This window comes from Cyprinodon tularosa, unplaced genomic scaffold, assembly GCF_016077235.1.
Source record: "Cyprinodon tularosa strain WSP-4 unplaced genomic scaffold, ASM1607723v1 ctg249, whole genome shotgun sequence".
Lineage (NCBI taxonomy): Eukaryota > Metazoa > Chordata > Actinopteri > Cyprinodontiformes > Cyprinodontidae > Cyprinodon > Cyprinodon tularosa.
In genome coordinates, this window is record NW_024038924.1 from 998,122 (window position 1) to 1,015,423 (window position 17,302).

The 17,302-nt window shown below is 41.3% G+C and overlaps 1 protein-coding gene across 6 annotated transcripts in view; it reads right to left on the reverse strand.

The window, feature by feature from the left end:
- The window catches only part of wdfy3 (WD repeat and FYVE domain containing 3), a 139,613-nt gene that overhangs the window by 3,354 nt on the left and 118,957 nt on the right, over positions 1-17,302 (reverse strand). For all 6 annotated transcript variants that reach the window (XM_038288125.1, XM_038288124.1, XM_038288121.1 and 3 more), the window contains 19 exons: positions 16,935-17,055; positions 16,495-16,580; positions 15,742-15,822; positions 15,388-15,442; positions 15,184-15,303; positions 14,939-15,056; positions 11,037-11,143; positions 10,167-10,320; positions 9,991-10,082; positions 9,697-9,909; positions 9,430-9,571; positions 6,949-7,103; positions 5,294-5,452; positions 5,013-5,192; positions 4,756-4,938; positions 4,570-4,663; positions 4,222-4,353; positions 3,895-4,128; positions 3,683-3,794 (listed from right to left, as the gene is read on the reverse strand). In XM_038288125.1, the coding sequence (XP_038144053.1) occupies positions 3,683-3,794; positions 3,895-4,128; positions 4,222-4,353; positions 4,570-4,663; positions 4,756-4,938; positions 5,013-5,192; positions 5,294-5,452; positions 6,949-7,103; positions 9,430-9,571; positions 9,697-9,909; positions 9,991-10,082; positions 10,167-10,320; positions 11,037-11,143; positions 14,939-15,056; positions 15,184-15,303; positions 15,388-15,442; positions 15,742-15,822; positions 16,495-16,580; positions 16,935-17,055 (2,538 nt within the window). The remainder of the gene's footprint in view (positions 1-3,682; positions 3,795-3,894; positions 4,129-4,221; positions 4,354-4,569; positions 4,664-4,755; positions 4,939-5,012; positions 5,193-5,293; positions 5,453-6,948; positions 7,104-9,429; positions 9,572-9,696; positions 9,910-9,990; positions 10,083-10,166; positions 10,321-11,036; positions 11,144-14,938; positions 15,057-15,183; positions 15,304-15,387; positions 15,443-15,741; positions 15,823-16,494; positions 16,581-16,934; positions 17,056-17,302) is intronic.

The window sequence follows — 17,302 nt, forward strand, 5'->3', positions numbered from 1 at the left end:
CTGAGATATGGAAGCCCGTTTCCGCCACGCTGTAAGAAAAAAAAAAAAAAACTATCTCAATATAATGAGATAGTAACTCAATATAATGAGATAGTATCTCATTATAATGAGATAGTAACTCAATATAATGAGATAGTATCTCATTATATTGAGTTACTATCTCATTATATTGAGTTACTATCTCATTATAATGAGATAGTAACTCAATATAATGAGATAGTATCTCATTATATTGAGATCGTTTTTTTTTTTTTTTTTTTACCAATTTTTTTAAGTTAAAATTGAGTATTTTTGGTCAATAGCTCCCAGGTCATGTGACCTATTGATGCAAAATCAGTGTGAAATTGTTCTACTAGTCTCTGTAGATGGGGCACACTCATTTGATTTTCATTTTAACTCTTTTTCTATATTTTAGCAATTTTTTAAGTTAAAATTGAGTATTTTTGGTCAATAGCTCCCAGGTCATGTGACCTATTGACCCAAAATCAGTGTGAAATTGTTCTACTAGTCTCTGTAGATGGGGCACACTTATTTGTTTTTCATTTTAACTCTTTTTCTATTTTTTAGCAATTTTTTAAGTTAAAATTGAGTATTTTTCTTCAATAGCTCCCAGGTCATGTGACCTATTGACCCAAAATCAGTGTGAAATTGTTCTACTAGTCTCTGTAGATGGGGCACACTCATTTGATTTTCATTTTAACTCTTTTTTTTATTTTTTAGCAATTTTTTAAGTTAAAATTGAGTATTTTTGGTCAATAGCTCCCAAGTCATGTGACCTATTGACCCAAAATCAGTGTGAAATTGTTCTACTAGTCTCTGTAGATGGGGCACACTCATTTGATTTTCATTTTAACTCTTTTTCTATATTTTAGCAATTTTTTAAGTTAAAATTGAGTATTTTTGGTCAATAGCTCCCAAGTCATGTGACCTATTGACCCAAAATCAGTGTGAAATTGTTCTACTAGTCTCTGTAGATGGGGCACACTCATTTGATTTTCATTTTAACTCTTTTTCTATATTTTAGCAATTTTTTAAGTTAAAATTGAGTATTTTTGGTCAATAGCTCCCAGGTCATGTGACCTATTGACCCAAAATCAGTGTGAAATTGTTCTACTAGTCTCTGTAGATGGGGCACACTCATTTGTTTTGCATTTTAACTCTTTTTTTATTTTTTACCACATATGGACACCCTTATGCTTGAACATGGTGTTCGTTATGGACAATCCATGACGAGCACAGAAGTCCAACAACAGAACACCACTCGAGTTCAGATCGGGGTGACCATTCCTCCCAACCATGCCCCTCCAGGTCTCACTGTCATTGCCCACGTGAGCGTTGAAGTCTCCCAGCAGAACAAGGGAGTCCCCAGGAGGGGCATGTTAGCACAGACAACAGTCAGAACCTGTCCCCCCACCCTTAGGCGGAGCCCTCTCGTTCACCGGGATGAACCCCAACGTACAGGCGCCGAGATGGGGGGCAACAAGTATGCCCACTCCTGCCCAGCGCCTCTCACTGTGGGCAACTCCAGAGTGGAAGTATGTCCAGCCCCTCTCAAGGAGACTGGTTCCAGAACCAGAACCATACGTCGAGGTGAGACAGACTATTTCTAGCCGGAACCTCTCAGCCTCACACACTAGCTCCGGTCCCTTCCCACCAGCGAGGTGACATTCCACATCCCAAGAGCCAGCTTCTGCAGCCGAGGATCGGACCACCAGGGTCCCCTCCCCCGGCCAACACACATTGCATACGACCCTTATGGCCCCTCTCACGGGTGGTGGGCCCATGTAAGGGGGGACCCAACAATTCACACTGATTTTGGGTCAATAGGTCCCATGACCTGGGAGCTATTGACCAAAAATACTCAATTTTAACTAAAACAATTGGTAAAAAAAATTAAAAAAGAGTTAAAATGAAAATCAAATGAGTGTGCCCCATCTACAGAGACTAGTAGAACAATTTCACACTGATTTTGGGTCAATAGGTCACATGACCTGGGAGCTATTGACCAAAAATACTCAATTTTAACTAAAAAAATTGGTAAAAAAATAAAAAAAGAGTTAAAATGAAAATCAAATGAGTGTGCCCCATCTACAGAGACTAGTAGAACAATTTCACACTGATTTTGGGTCAATAGGTCACATGACCTGGGAGCTATTGAAGAAAAATACTCAATTTTAACTTAAAAAATTGCTAAAAAACAGAAAAAGAGTTAAAATGAAAAACAAATAAGTGTGCCCCATCTACAGAGACTAGTAGAACAATTTCACACTGATTTTGGGTCAATAGGTCACATGACCTGGGAGCTATTGAAGAAAAATACTCAATTTTAACTTAAAAAATTGCTAAAAAACAGAAAAAGAGTTAAAATGAAAAACAAATAAGTGTGCCCAATCTACAGAGACTAGTAGAACAATTTCACACTGATTTTGGGTCAATAGGTCACATGACCTGGGAGCTATTGACCAAAAATACTAAATTTTAACTAAGAAAATTGGTAAAAAATATAAAAAAAGAGTTAAAATGAAAAACAAATAAGTGTGCCCAATCTACAGAGACTAGTAGAACAATTTCACACTGATTTTGGGTCAATAGGTCACATGACCTGGGAGCTATTGACCAAAAATACTAAATTTTAACAAAAAAAATTGGTAAAAAAATATAAAAAGAGTTAAAATGAAAAACAAATGAGTGTGTCCCATCTACAGAGACTAGTAGAACAATTTCACACTGATTTTGGGTCAATAGGTCACATGACCTGGGAGCTATTGACCAAAAATACTAAATTTTAACAAAAAAAATTGGTAAAAAAATATAAAAAGAGTTAAAATGAAAAACAAATGAGTGTGTCCCATCTACAGAGACTAGTAGAACAATTTCACACTGATTTTGGGTCAATAGGTCACATGACCTGGGAGCTATTGACCAAAAATACTAATTTTTAACGAAAAAAATTGGTAAAAAAAAAAAAAAAGAGTTAAAATGAAAATCAAGTGAGTGTGCCCCATCTACAGAGACTAGTAGAACAATTTCCAAGTGATTTTGCGTCAATAGGTCACATGATCTGGGAGCTATTGACCAAAAATACTAAATTTTAACGAAAAAAATTGCTAAAAAATAAAAAAAGAGTTAAAATGAAAAACAAATGAGTGTGCCCCATCTACAGAGACTAGTAGAACAATTTCACACTGATTTTGCATCAATAGGTCACATGACCTGGGAGCTATTGACCAAAAAACTATCTCAATATAATGAGATACTATCTCATTATATTGAGATAGTAACTCAATATAATGAGATACTATCTCATTATAATGAGATACTATCTCATTATATTGAGTTACTATCTCATTATATTGAGATAGTTTTTTTTATTTTTTTTACAGAGTGGCGGAAACAGGCTTCCATACTGAGAAGTTGGAAATAACTTCAAAAAGTTTTTTAAATTTATTTTCACCACATTAATGAGAAGCCCCAGCCTCTATTTATTTTGTCACCTTAAACCTTCTATACGCAGCAACGCCTTTCAGAGTTTAGTGTCCTGATAATAGAAAAACAATCTGCTTTTAAAGGAGTTTCTTTAGTTCATTTCAAGTTTTTTTTTTTTTTCTTTGTAGGTGTTTTTAGATTGCTTAGGTATCAGCTTTATCTGTAATATTAACACAAAAACTCCTTGCTCTCTTACTTGGAGATAGAGAGGGAGGTGATCTCAGCTGGGTGAGCATTATCCTTGCGATCAAACGCTGTGTGCATGGTGAGTTTGCTCCGGAAGACCAGCTGCCGCTCCCATCTGTATCCTACAAGCACACAAATAAAAACACTCATCAAACCACCTTTCTCTGGAAGGGGTTAAAACATTGGGAGAAGGAGGTAAAATAATTCCAGAGGGCCTCCCACCTGCTTTGAGCTGGTTATACGGCCGTGGCTCTGTGGCCGACGAATGGGGAGGCTGATTGAGGGGTCCATGGCCTGGATGACTCTGCTGAGGGTGGGGGCCTTTAGTTTGGCCCTCAGAGTAGTTGACGAACACAAAGCCGTCCTTCTCATCGATGCTCAGTGTGTCTGACCAGCGGTGAGAGTCATCAGAGCCGCTGTCCATTGACCATGACGCTCCAGCTCGAGATGGCGGACCTTATCAGGGAATATAAACAGATAGAGGTCAGTATGGTTAACAACATTTTGTTTTAACATCCCAGTACTTAAGCAGAGCCGTTGGTTACGTACCTCTGGGTCTGTGGACGGCGCTTCCCGGCTGACTGCTGCTCCCTCCGCCAGCTGATGGGTTTCGAGGCGCCGCAGGTTCCTCTCCATCTGACTCACTACTATCGTCATCGGCGTTGTGACTCTCTGCTCCCTCTGAGATGAAGGAGAAGATTCAACTTTACTCACTGTGATGAAATGTATTCATTAAAATCCAAAATAAAGTAGCTCAAAGGGGAATCAAAGTATTCTTCACTTTTGGCTAATTATATACAACAATACCAAGAATACGAATAATTAGTTTTTTGTGTGTTTGTAATTTGACACACAAAAAATTAATTAAGGCATGCTTTTGTGAAAAACATTTCTCACCAATCTTCTCATCGGCACAGCAGTCGGGTACATCCGGCTCAGCCGGTTCTGGAGCAGGGGTTTCTGGGACCTGAAGGAACTCCATCCTCCAAAACTGTAACGCATTTTAACCACACGCTAATAAGAAAAAGGTTAAGCTCCTAAAACAATATCAAAGGCTGCTTCAGAGAGATGAGGTTACGTTACCCTGACGACTCCATCAGAGTGGCCGGTGACGATGACGTTCTGCGTGTCCCACTCATTCATCTCCGACACGCAGCAGCAGAGGATCTGCTGACTGCGGCCGGTGAAGGTGTTGGCGCTGGCGATGGGGCTGCCGTTGATGCTCCACATGTGAATGTACGTCCCCGCACAGGACACGATATCCCCCTGTGGAAATCATTTCACCTTGTCTTTATCACAGCAGGAGGGAAGCACGTTAGGTCATCCAGGTAGAAACTCACCGTCAGCTCGTTGATGCACAGGGCGGAAACGGGAGCGCGGTGTCCCCGAAGCTGCGTGACGAAAGAAAGCTTGTTGAGGTCCCAGATGATGCAGGTTCGATCGCGGGAGCCGCTGACAACGATGCGGTATGCTGACGAAGCTGTCAGACATGTTACGGCGTCCGTGTGGCCGAGTAGAGCCTAAAACACATATATAGAAACATAGAAAAGTTTTCTTTTAACAAAGTTGACCTCACTGACATTAGTAACCTGATGATTCGGAGAAAACACCGCATGTTCACCTGTTTGAGCGTCAGAGATTTGGCCTTCTCCTTGGAGCTGCCCGTCTCCCACACACAGATGGCAGTGCTGGTGCCCCCGGTGATGACGAGCTTCGGGTTAGGACATATGGCACAGAGGATCTGACCCCACTCGGACAGACACTCGTACACGACCATCGCCTGAAACAAGGCAGGGGATCTCAGATGAGACGATGGTTCAAAAGTACGGGGTTCAATTTGTGTCAAACATGTGCTCAAGCTTTAAGGCAACTGCAATGAGCCCCGTGTATTTATAACCCGTGATGAAGCATATTTCTACAGTCGTAGGAAATGATTAATTTTGAAAAAGATTATCTTGCAGTGAGTACATTTTTCTTCTGCACTTTAACACAATCCCTTTTTTAGGGAGCAGTTATCTGAACACCGATTCACTAAGACGATACTGAGGGGAACCTAATTTCTTCTAAATTAAAGTTTGCAGCAAACAGGAGTTTGTGCTCGGGTCTCTTACTATGAAATAACTTCTGCACTTTAAACTAGAAGTTAACATGAACATGGTTTTATCTTGACCAATGTGTTCGGCGACAGGTAATTCATAAACCAAAAAATTTCCCGTAGGTAATTGGAATACAAATGAAATTCGAATGAAAAGGGTGAATTGCCGTTGTAACATAATAAACATAAAACAAACTACTAACAAAAAAGGACAGAACAGAGACACTGGCTGATGGAGCCAAGCGGCATCAGGGGACAAGACAGCCAGACAGAAGTGAGCTCACGATGCATTTCGCTGTGAGGCCCGACGCTCTGATGCGATCTTACTACGGCCGACTGAATGTTTGATTTTCTCCCAACCGTAGGATTCCAGATCAGGACGTGGTTGTGAGAGGCTGATCTTTCGTTACCCCCCGTACACTACAGGACGTGATCTTTACCCTGTGAAACCAGCTTTAATGCAATGACGTATAAATGCTAATTTACGCTGCATGCAGCTCTGATTGGCTCTGCTGTGAAGCCCAGAGGTGTTTACAGACACATGCAAGGATTGTCCAAGAAACATCACAGATAAATGTGGATGTCGGACTAAAACACCTGGAATGACGAAGAATAAGATAAAGGGGCCTTTTTTTTATTTTGCATCCAGCTTAGTTTGCTCCGGCAACCTGCTGGGGTGATTTATCTACTTCAGTTGATCATAATTGGGAGATTTACAGAGGAAAAGTGTCTGAAAGCCACAAAGGAGCTTAAGTCTGCTTCCTCTTAGTAAGGAAACAAAACACTGATCACAGACTATGTTTGACTTGGCGTCTAATAGAGAAAATAAAAGATAAGTAATGTATGGCAAATATATATATATCAAGGCAGGAAAGGTCCTTTAAATATCTGTATTTGTAATTGAATTGTAGAAAACTAATTCAGGACTAGAATTAAAGCACTCTGCTAAATTTTTACACTCTTCCAGACATGGGAGATGATTATAACTGATTTCAAAAGAAAGAAAAAAAATAGACCTGCAATAACCGAAGCACCAGCAGGGGAAAACATTGCTTTAATGATTCACTTCTATTTAAGGAGACCTCAGATTAACTTAGCATCCTTAAATAAATCCACCTCTTTTAAACATAAAAATAAGGAGGTCCCTGAGGAAAAAAGGCGTTAAGAAGCTTATTACTCACCTTATCAGATTCATAGTTGGCCAAGCGGCAGCTGAGGTCGGCGTAGCCCCAGGCGAACGTTTTGCTCCAGGTAGGTGGAACCAGAACTTTGTTTTGCTCCACAGCTAAGATTCCTTTATCAGTACACACTATCTGTCCCACAGGCTCCTTCAGCTCTGCACAAACCAACACAAAAGTGCATCTGTTTATTGATGCTAATAATCTGAAACTTCTGATAGTCAATGATGATGAAGAGGTGCAACCAAAGAGAGGTTGTGTTGAAAGATGCTGACCTTGGTCTGATGCTATACTATTGTGTTGCCTTTGAGCTCCAACAGGTAAACCATGGTTAGATTAGATTAATGAAAAGACTTTTAGCTGCTTCTTGGGCAGTAGAGCTTTCTATTGTAAAGTACTGTGTTGAGAAGAAAAATGCTGGTCAGAACCAGAGGATCATTTAGCACAATCGGCTAAATCTCAGCAGCAGATTTTCCTATGACCTTTTATCCTTTTATCTTATGAGCGCACTATGTCATCCTGTAGTTCTGGTTCAGTCTTCCTTAAATAATGTCATGTCTTTTCTGTAAAAGTAACATTGTATTTGCTTATATTTGGGGGTTTTTTCCATTTTGGTTTTGCTCTATAATTCTTAACATTTGACACAGAAACTGTCAAACCATCTAGAACATCCGACATGAAGGTAACTAACCAAAACAGAAAATATTTTAAGATACAAATGTCCATCCATCCATTTTCCATCACGCTTATCCCAAGTGGGGTTGCGAGGGGTGCTGGTGCCTATCTCCAGCTGTCTACAGGCGAGAGGCGGGGTACACCCTGGACAGGTCCCCAGTCCATCACAGGGCGACACAGAGACAAACAGGACAAACAACCATTCATGCACACCACTCACACCTAACGAGACTTTAGAAGAGCCATTAAATCTAACAATCATGTTTTTGGACTGTGGGAGGAAGCTGGAGTACCCAGAGAGAACCCACGCATGCTCAGGGAGAACATGCAAACTCCATGCAGAAAGACCATTGGTGCAAAACCTTCTTGCTGCAAGGAAGCAGTGCTAACTACTTCTCCACTGAGCAGCCCAAAGAGAAAAAAATACAAATACATGTTCTTCAAAATGGCCGCCTTCTTCAGTCACTGATTCCTGCTCATTTTTTCAAAGCTTTTTGCAGCTTTTTGGACTTTACCATTTTATGCATTGAAGGTAACCTGTGGAAACCCTTTAGTTTTGTTTATGATCTACTTCTCTGTTCAGCATCATTATTCCTCCTTTAATATTATTATTATTATTGAAATACTGACTGAAGGTAGATCTATGACAGGGTTCCAACATATTTTCCAATCTTTTCCAGGATAACACTTCTAAAGTTTTTAATCTTTTATTTGGTAAAAAATGAGTGTGCTAATGCAAAACACAATATTTTTGTCAGATGTTTTTTTTTTTTTTTTTTTGAACATCAGTGGGACCTTAAAGGAATAGTACACCCAAAACATGATTAGCCTTCATTTTCTACTCACCTCCATGCTGAACAACACTCTGGAGTACTTTTTTGATATCTCAAATGCATCTGGAGATCTGGGAGGCTTCTTGCTGTCTGCTGACATTCAAATAATGGAGGTCCATGGCGCCCGAGACAGAAAGGTCCATAAAAGTCCACAAAAACGTGTCAATATTCCTCCATACTGCTCGTCCAATGTAATCCAAGTGTCCTGAGTGGGTAGCATCCAGAATTTACTCGAAACGAAGTAATTTAGAATGTTTTTAGAGCATAAACAGTAGTGTATAGGATTTCCTAATAGCGCCCCCATGCGCGCTCACGATTCTACGGAAGCCGGCAGACCAAACCAGCGCATTCAGCTCGGCAAAGAACTCATGCTCTTCCTCAACACTGAAGTCCTCAGACATTTTTCTTTCGTTGTTTCTTTCTTTGCACAGGTAAACAGCACATTTCTTCTTCTACGCTTGCATTATCGGCAGACCAGACGCTGAATGCGCACTTCCTTCCGGTTTGGTCTGCCGGCTTCCGTAGAATCGTGAGCGCGCATGGGGGCGCTATTAGGAAATCCTATACACTACTGTTTATGCTCTAAAAACATTCTAAATTACTTCGTTTCGAGTAAATTCTGGATGCTACCCACTCAGGACACTTGGATTACATTGGACGAGCAGTATGGAGGAATATTGACACGTTTTTGTGGACTATTATGGACCTTTCTGTCTCGGGCGCCATAGACCTCCATTATTTGAATGTCAGCAGACAGCAAGAAGTCTCCCAGATCTCCAGATGCATTTGAGATATCAAAAAAGTACTCCAGAGTGTTGTTCAGCATGGAGGTGAGTAGAAAATGAAGGCTAATCATGTTTTGGGTGTACTATTCCTTTAAATAGAAAAACTTGCCAAAAAACACAGACTTTAAGATAATGGTAGATGTAACCTCTCCATTGGCTTTTAGTCGTGATGTGAGGAAGATGATGCTGACCTTTAACAGGAGCAAGAGAAGGTCTTAGATTGTCCAGATGATGGAAGAAGATCTTGTCGTTGTTGGAGCTCGGAGGAGCAGCTGTTAAGTCGCCGTTAGCTTTGCTGCGAACACGTTTAGGGGGATGAGGCTTCTTAAAGAGCTGAAATGAAGAAAAATCCGCCAAGAAATGTGATTTCAGCATCTATTAGAGTAACAGCAGTGTGAAATGATCAACATAACCTTATTTCAGACAGCCAGAGGTGAAATAGGGAGCGGGTTTCTAACCTGTTTGGGGATTTGGCCAAAGTTATTGATAAAGCCGATGGTGGCCGTCTCTTTCAGCGGGTCGTTGATGTTGTAGATGTCCACCTGACCCTCGTAGAACAAGTGGTGGAAGACATTAACGGCCTCTACAGCTGGCGGTCCCTGTTGCTTGTAGCCGAAAATCAAGTCGATCCACTCATGGAGGTGAGCAGAGACGTAGTCGCACTCCAGAGCCTGAAAGTAAGTTAATATATCAACAAGGGTTAATATTTCACACTGTCTCTGATATTTCAGATGGTGTGGGGGGTGGCCTACCTCTCTGTGGACCCGGATGAACTCCCGGGGGTCACCTTTGGCCCAGGGGGGGAGGATGACATCACCCAGCTTGGTGCCATTTTGCTTGGCACCTGGAGGCCCAAGAAAGAAATAACAGGAGAGGTTAAATCAGAGCTGAGAGCAGCTGACAGAAAGCAGACTCCCGGATCACCCACCCAGATCAAAGTTGTTAGAATTCAGCAGGAATTCAGGCAGATAGAAAAACTCTGGAATCAGCTCCTTGACGTCGGCCATGTTGTGTTTGGAGGCAGAGAGCCACGCTTCTCGGACGCTGTGGAACATCCTGTCAGCCAGGTCGAAGTGACCTCCCTGAGAATCACACATGGATAAAGACCAATGCATCACTCAGGATATCAGCACCGTCACCCCATTAGAAAAGAGACAAATTCTAGTAAATTAAAACATTTTAGAATTTGAAGGAAAAAAACTGAAATTTCATCCTTGAATGGATCCTTTCTTGTTCTGCTTTATTTCATTCAGTAAATAATTTACTGTAAATTTGTTAATTTGTTGAAAAGTGAACATTTCTATCAGTCACAAAACATGAAAGGCTGTCATATTGAAATAAACAATTGTCCTGTCTGCAGCCAGTCTCCAAATGAGACTCCAACGGTTTGCAACCAGTAAAACTAGTAACACAAGGTAATATTAGGTTAAGCTACCAATAGAATAAGGCTTCAACGGAAATTAATATTTATTTTCCCTCTGCTCCTCTTCAAAGACTGCTTTTTTCACACTTTTTCCAAATGAAGCAAATTTTACATTACTGCTCTAGTTCCTCTTGTTCATGAAAAACGTACCTTCCTAGATCAATTAAATGTATTTCTATGAATAAACAAAACATAACAGTTAAAGACATTTTTCACTTTTATTGTAAATGACACTTATTATTAACACTTATACCTCTTTGCAAGGATGCCGTTATTTTATTTACCATGGTGTTAAACAGAGTGATAAAGGCTTGAAAGATGCCTAAAGCTAAAAGGAAAGATACAGAGGAGAGGATCTGGGAGACTGGATCACACCTGAAGTCTGAGGAAGATCTGTGTGAAAGGCTCCATCCGGACCAGATAGGAGGCTACAATCATGGCGGATGAGTAATGGGTACCATAATGGTATGCTGGGGTTTCACCTGGTGAGACAGAAGGCAAATGTTACCTAATTCAGTAATGATAAGAGTCTATTTATCCAGATAAGCAACAGTATTTAAAGGAGAATTCCGGTTTTTTACACTTTAAGCCCATTTTCTGTAGTGTCCAGGATGAAATCGAATGATCGACACCAAAAGTTTGACAATTGCTCCTGTCTCTGCTTTTTGGCTCATTTAGAATCCACCCCTGGCTGCTTCATAATGGCTGCCATAGTGCATGTCCGATAATGTCCTTAAAACAACCTTAAACATTCTTTTTTTAAAATATGCTACTCACCGTGTCGTCAGCGCTGTTCAATGACGTTCCAAAAAAAGTTTCGTGAAGAAAAAACGTTCCTGTAGTGTTTTATTTAGCATTTTGTAAATCCCATTGAGTTCTGTTGGAATAGTCAATATTCCCCTGCCACCGGAAACGGAAATGGGGCCTGTTTACACAGTTGTAGTCTTTTCGCTTCACTCTGTGTACTCCGACGTCGAGGTGCTAACGTCTCTGTTAAACACTTTAAAAAACTCTGAAAATGGAAAACGAAAGGTGGATTCTTGATTCTCGACGTCGGAGTACACAGAGTGAAGCGAAAAGACTACAACTGTGTAAACAGGCCCCGTTTCCGTTTCCGGTGGCAGGGGAATATTGACTATTCCAACAGAACTCAATGGGATTTACAAAATGCTAAATAAAACACTACAGGAACGTTTTTTCTTCACGAAACTTTTTTTGGAACGTCATTGAACAGCGCTGACGACACGGTGAGTAGCATATTTTAAAAAAAGAACGTTTAAGGTTGTTTTAAGGACATTATCGGACATGCACTATGGCAGCCATTATGAAGCAGCCAGGGGTGGATTCTAAATGAGCCAAAAAGCAGAGACAGGAGCAATTGTCAAACTTTTGGTGTCGATCATTCGATTTCATCCTGGACACTACAGAAAATGGGCTTAAAGTGTAAAAAACCGGAATTCTCCTTTAAAAAGGTGGGTGGAAGTGGGAACTTTGCATCCTACTCCTTCGCTATGCATCATCATCATCATCATCATCATCATCACTCTTTACTGGTCTAATTTATGTAGTAACTAGATTATACACTCACCGGCCACTTTATTAGGTACACCTGTCCAACTGCTTGTTAAAGGCATACTATGCAACACTTTTTAGTTAATTAATGTGTTCCATAACGTTTTGGATGATTAAATGAGTCATTTCAGGTTGAACAAAGGTATTCTCGGCCGCCCTGGTGGTCTGTGGGGGAAATACCGCACTCGCAATTGCAGGAGCACCGACCCGCACCCACAGGCTCAGAAGTCTCGCGAGAGTCGGTCTTGCTTTACGGCGAGAACTGCGACACCCCCCAGTTAAAAACATGCTCGTTGCTAGCACAGTGGCGATCTTTGTGCAGTTATGCTGCTTTCACACCGACGCAGCAAAAGCGCGTCTGCTGCTTCATTTTTACTGCTTGTACCAGTTAGTTCTGACGCGCGGCTGAAGCAGCTTTGCTGCTCTGGCTGCGCTGTGCAAAAGTGTGTCTGACACGCGTTGGGCAGAGCTTCACTATCCTTTCTCTGCCTTGCATCTATATTTGCTGTGATCAGTGGGAATAAAGTAGTTTTAATATGTTTTAAGTGAGAAAATACACCTGAAAACGTAATCAGTGCCGTCAGTTCATTCAGATTATAATCCTGCCTTACAATATTTTTTCTGTCGGAGCCGCTCAGACCCCCACATACCAGCGGTGCGCGGACAGTAGGAATCCCTTCATCAGCAGCCTCTGGCCGGGTCGCCTCCTCGCGGTTCACCGTGGCAGCTGGTAGGTGTTTTTCATCTAAATAATCCAAACTGCAGGCAGCAGGATAGTAAAAGTGAACATATTCTGCCGGCAGATTTCTGCATTTTAAGTTAATTTAGGCGTCAATAAACTGTTTCAGAGGAGTGATCATCAGCGCTGTCTCTCTCCCTGCCAGCTCCCAGATCAGCTTCTCTGATTGGTTGATGCGGCGCGTCGAGCAGCAAAAATTCAATTTTTCCATCTCGAGCAGCAGCGCGTTTGCAGCGCGTCACGCGCGTCAGATGCTTAGTCATTCGTTGCGTTCTCCTGTCTGCTAAGCTCAAAACAACCGCGCCTGGCTTGACGGAGAAACCAGGAGAACAGCTGTGCATATTTACGACTGTGCACTTTTACTTTCGCCCTCTGGGGGGAGCCTCGCTGGAAAATCAACACCGGTTGCATAGTGTACCTTTAACACTTAATTTCTAAGCAGCCAATCACATGGTGGCAACTCAGTGCATTTAGGCATGTAGACATGGTCAAGACAATCTCCTGCAGTTCAAAGCGAGCATCAGTATGGGGAAGAAAGGTGATTTGAGTGACTTTGAACGTGGCATGATTGTTGGTGCCAGAAGGGCTGGTCTGAGTATTTCAGAAACTGCTGATCTACTGGGATTTTCACGCACAACCATCTCTAGGGTTTACAGAGAATGGTCCGAAAAAGAAAAAAACATCCAGTGAGCGGCAGTTCTGTGGGCGGAAATGCCTTGTTGATGCCAGAGGTCAGAGGAGAATGGCCAGACTGGTTCGAGCTGACAGAAGGGCAACAGTGACTCAAATAACCACCCGTTACAACCAAGGTGGGCAGAAGAGCATCTCTGAACGCACAGTACGATGAACTTTGAGGCAGATGGGCTACAGCAGCAGAAGACCACACCGGGTGCCACTCCTTTCAGCTAAGAACAGGAAACTGAGGCTACAATTTGCACAAGCTCATCGAAATTGGACAATAGAAGATTGGAAAAACGTTGCCTGGTCTGATGAGTCTCGATTTCTGCTGCGACATTCGGATGGTAGGGTCAGAATTTGGCGTCTACAACATGAAAGCATGGATCCATCCTGCCTTGTATCAACGGTTCAGGCTGGTGGTGGTGGTGTCATGGTGTGGGGAATATTTTCTTGGCACTCTTTGGGCCCCTTGGTACCAATTGAGCATCGTTGCAACGCCACAGCCTACCTGAGTATTGTTGCTGACCATGTCCATCCCTTTATGACCACAATGTACCCAACTTCTGATGGCTACTTTCAGCAGGATAATGCGCCATGTCATAAAGCTGGAATCATCTGACTGGTTTCTTGAACATGGCAATGAGTTCACTGTACTCAAATGGCCTCCACAGTCACCAGATCTCAATCCAATAGAGCATCTTTGGGATGTGGTGGAACGGGAGATTCGCATCATGGATGTGCAGCCGACAAATCTGTGGCAACTGTGTGATGCCATCATGTCAATATGGACCAAACTCCCTGAGGAATGCTTCCAGCACCTTGTTGAATCTATGCCACGAAGAATTGAGGCAGTTCTGAAGGCAAAAGGGGGTCCAACTTTGTGAAGCAAAGGTAGGTAGTGAACTAAAAGTTTATTAACTTTAGAAGAAATAATAAAAATGTCTTACATTGAATTATTAGGACCTTAAACATTTATTACACCTTTATTAGCTGTACTATTAGTGAAATAGCAAATAATGGAGAAGGTGGGAATCTAAATAACATCACATCAAAGGTTTTTAAGCTAGAATCAAGAAAGTTAAAGTAGAAATTATTACATTTTTATTTACACAAATATTACATGTATTTTTGAAGCTTTACCTGATGGAATAAAATGGCAAAAAAAAGTTACCTCTGAACAAAAAGGCACTAGATTTAACAGCTTAAAGTCGATTATGCACCTTATCTTTCTATTGGAGCTTATATGTTACATATGAGTCACCTGTTATCTTCTCTCTGAGGTTCTTACCGTTGGGATCCTCCCAGTCCTTGTATCTCTTCTTATACTGCGTGAGCCGGTCGTCAGTCTGAGCGCCCATCGGTTTGGCCAGGTTACGGAAAGTCTTGGGGTTGTTCAGGTCCAGTTCCTGGTTCAAAAACAAAAGGAACAACCCAGAAAAATAATACTAAACATTTTTCTCCATTGTCTCTGTGTGGTGCTTCAGCTTCTGCTGAGTCAAACACCAAACAGCAGAGAGTGAAATGCTGGTTCACCTCTACGTCGTAGTCGGCCAGGATCCAGGGGAAGACTGGATACTGCATCAGGTCGTTGTATGAGCGTCCAGCCAGCGTGTTCAGATGCATCAGGTACTGAAAGTTACTGATCTCTCCTCGCTGGAACAAAGATCACACGCTCACTCATTAGGGTTTCAATCCAGTTATAGATGGTGTGGATCAAACATGCAAACAACTGCTTACCTCCCATCTTTGAGTGACTGATTTCTCACCAACCAACGTGCTGAGAAGTCCAGACCTGATGCACACCAGGAGGGAAAAGATGATCGGTTTAGTAAACTCAGTGACTGCTTTACTTTTACTACCCTGGGCCGTAATCGTAGCTAATTACTCAGCTGTTAATAAACCAGGTTTATTCATATTACTGGTTCATACAATATATAGCCTATTTATTTAATGGTATATAATGAAGAAAATGATAAGAATTAATCTTTTATAATATATTTGTTATATTGGATTTAGCTCCTGTTGACTATTATTCTGATGAGCTTTGCCTTAATAACACTAAGAAATATATAATGCTTGTGAGATAGTTACCCTTGTTCAACGCTGGTGTTTGGCCTCTGACCTGAGACCGACTCTGAGCTGTCTGCCAGCGACGGCACCACTGCCAAGAACCTGCACAGAACCAAAAGTTTACTCCACAACAAAAAGTAGACTAAGTAATATCATACGGATCGGACGGATCTATTCATTGGCTCATCTATCCATCCATTTGTAAAGAGACAGATTTATATAACACCATCAGGTTTCAGGTCTGCCTCAAAGTTACCTCCCTGCTAAAGATATGCCTGATTCAGCAACTCCGAGGCAAAGGAGAGTTTGTCTGGGTCTGATAACTTCTAACTTAAATGGATCAGAAAACCCAGGACTTTACCCCTTACTCAACTGAGTAAAAGCTTATTTCAGTGGATGAGGCCCTGATCCCTTCCCATTACCTGCTCCACTCAGCGCAACCCCTTAAAGAGACACTCGGACACTTCAACTCTTTTCCTTGAGGCACACACCCCTGAACCCAAGGGAGCGTTTATAGGCCCCATCTATAGATTACAGGCTGAAGGTTAAGGCCTAAACATGAAAGCATAACTAAATCATCTGTACAAACCCAAAGATGGGACCAAAACAAAAAACTTTCCCTTAGGATCCAGTCAAAACACAGCTGAAAACAAATGCATCTGTATGCCAAGAGGATTGATTCAACATCCCCTTAGAAAGGAAAACGAGTTTATTTCTCTTCCATTTTGACCTGCAAATAATTGTGAAAAAGGCTTTTAAATTTGAATCCTCTACCTTTGGTAAACTTTGTTTCGGACTCCCTTCTGGAAGGCCAGCAGGTAGTTCCTTCCATCTGCAGAAAAGACTTCTACTGCCATCGGCTGGAGGGAAGGAAACAAAAAACAGGTTTTAACACTAAACTGGGATCTTTAACGTTAAAGGTTTGAGCATCGATATCATTATATTTATAAACAGTACCATAATGTTACAATAAGGGTTTTCCTCTTTTCTCTTGCCTCATTTGGCTTTTTGTGCATAAAAAAAGCCCAGGAAGGTAGATCATCCTAATTGGACATATTTCTAATCTAAACCCGTTACAGAGAAATAACAAAATTTTTACTGAGATTATTCTCCAATTACAGCAAAATACAGTAAATATATTCAGACAATAAAAAAAAAACATATAGTATGTCTTTGTGTGGTTTCTGGTTCTTGTTTGGACCGTTGATGCTAACCTGTAGCAGGTATCGCCTCTTGTGAACCTCCTTGATGTCCTCGTAGGCAAAGATGCTGCAGGTTCTCTTCAGCTGGCTCTGGCCCTGCCGCGCCCCTCTGGGGATGATTGCTTCATGCAAACTGGAAAGAAAACACAGACCCAAATTTATTCAATTTTCTTCACAAATAAATGTATCCCCTAAAGGTTTAGCTTGCATTAAAAAACTATTACAACATAAAAAATAAAGGGAAAATTAGGACTTTATTTTCTGAACTTTACACAGAAAAATCTAAATAGCACAAAACTTGTAAGACAAATAAAACTGCATTCAAAATATTGTAATAAGGAACAAATGCAAATTCATTGATTCGTCACTGAACAAATACC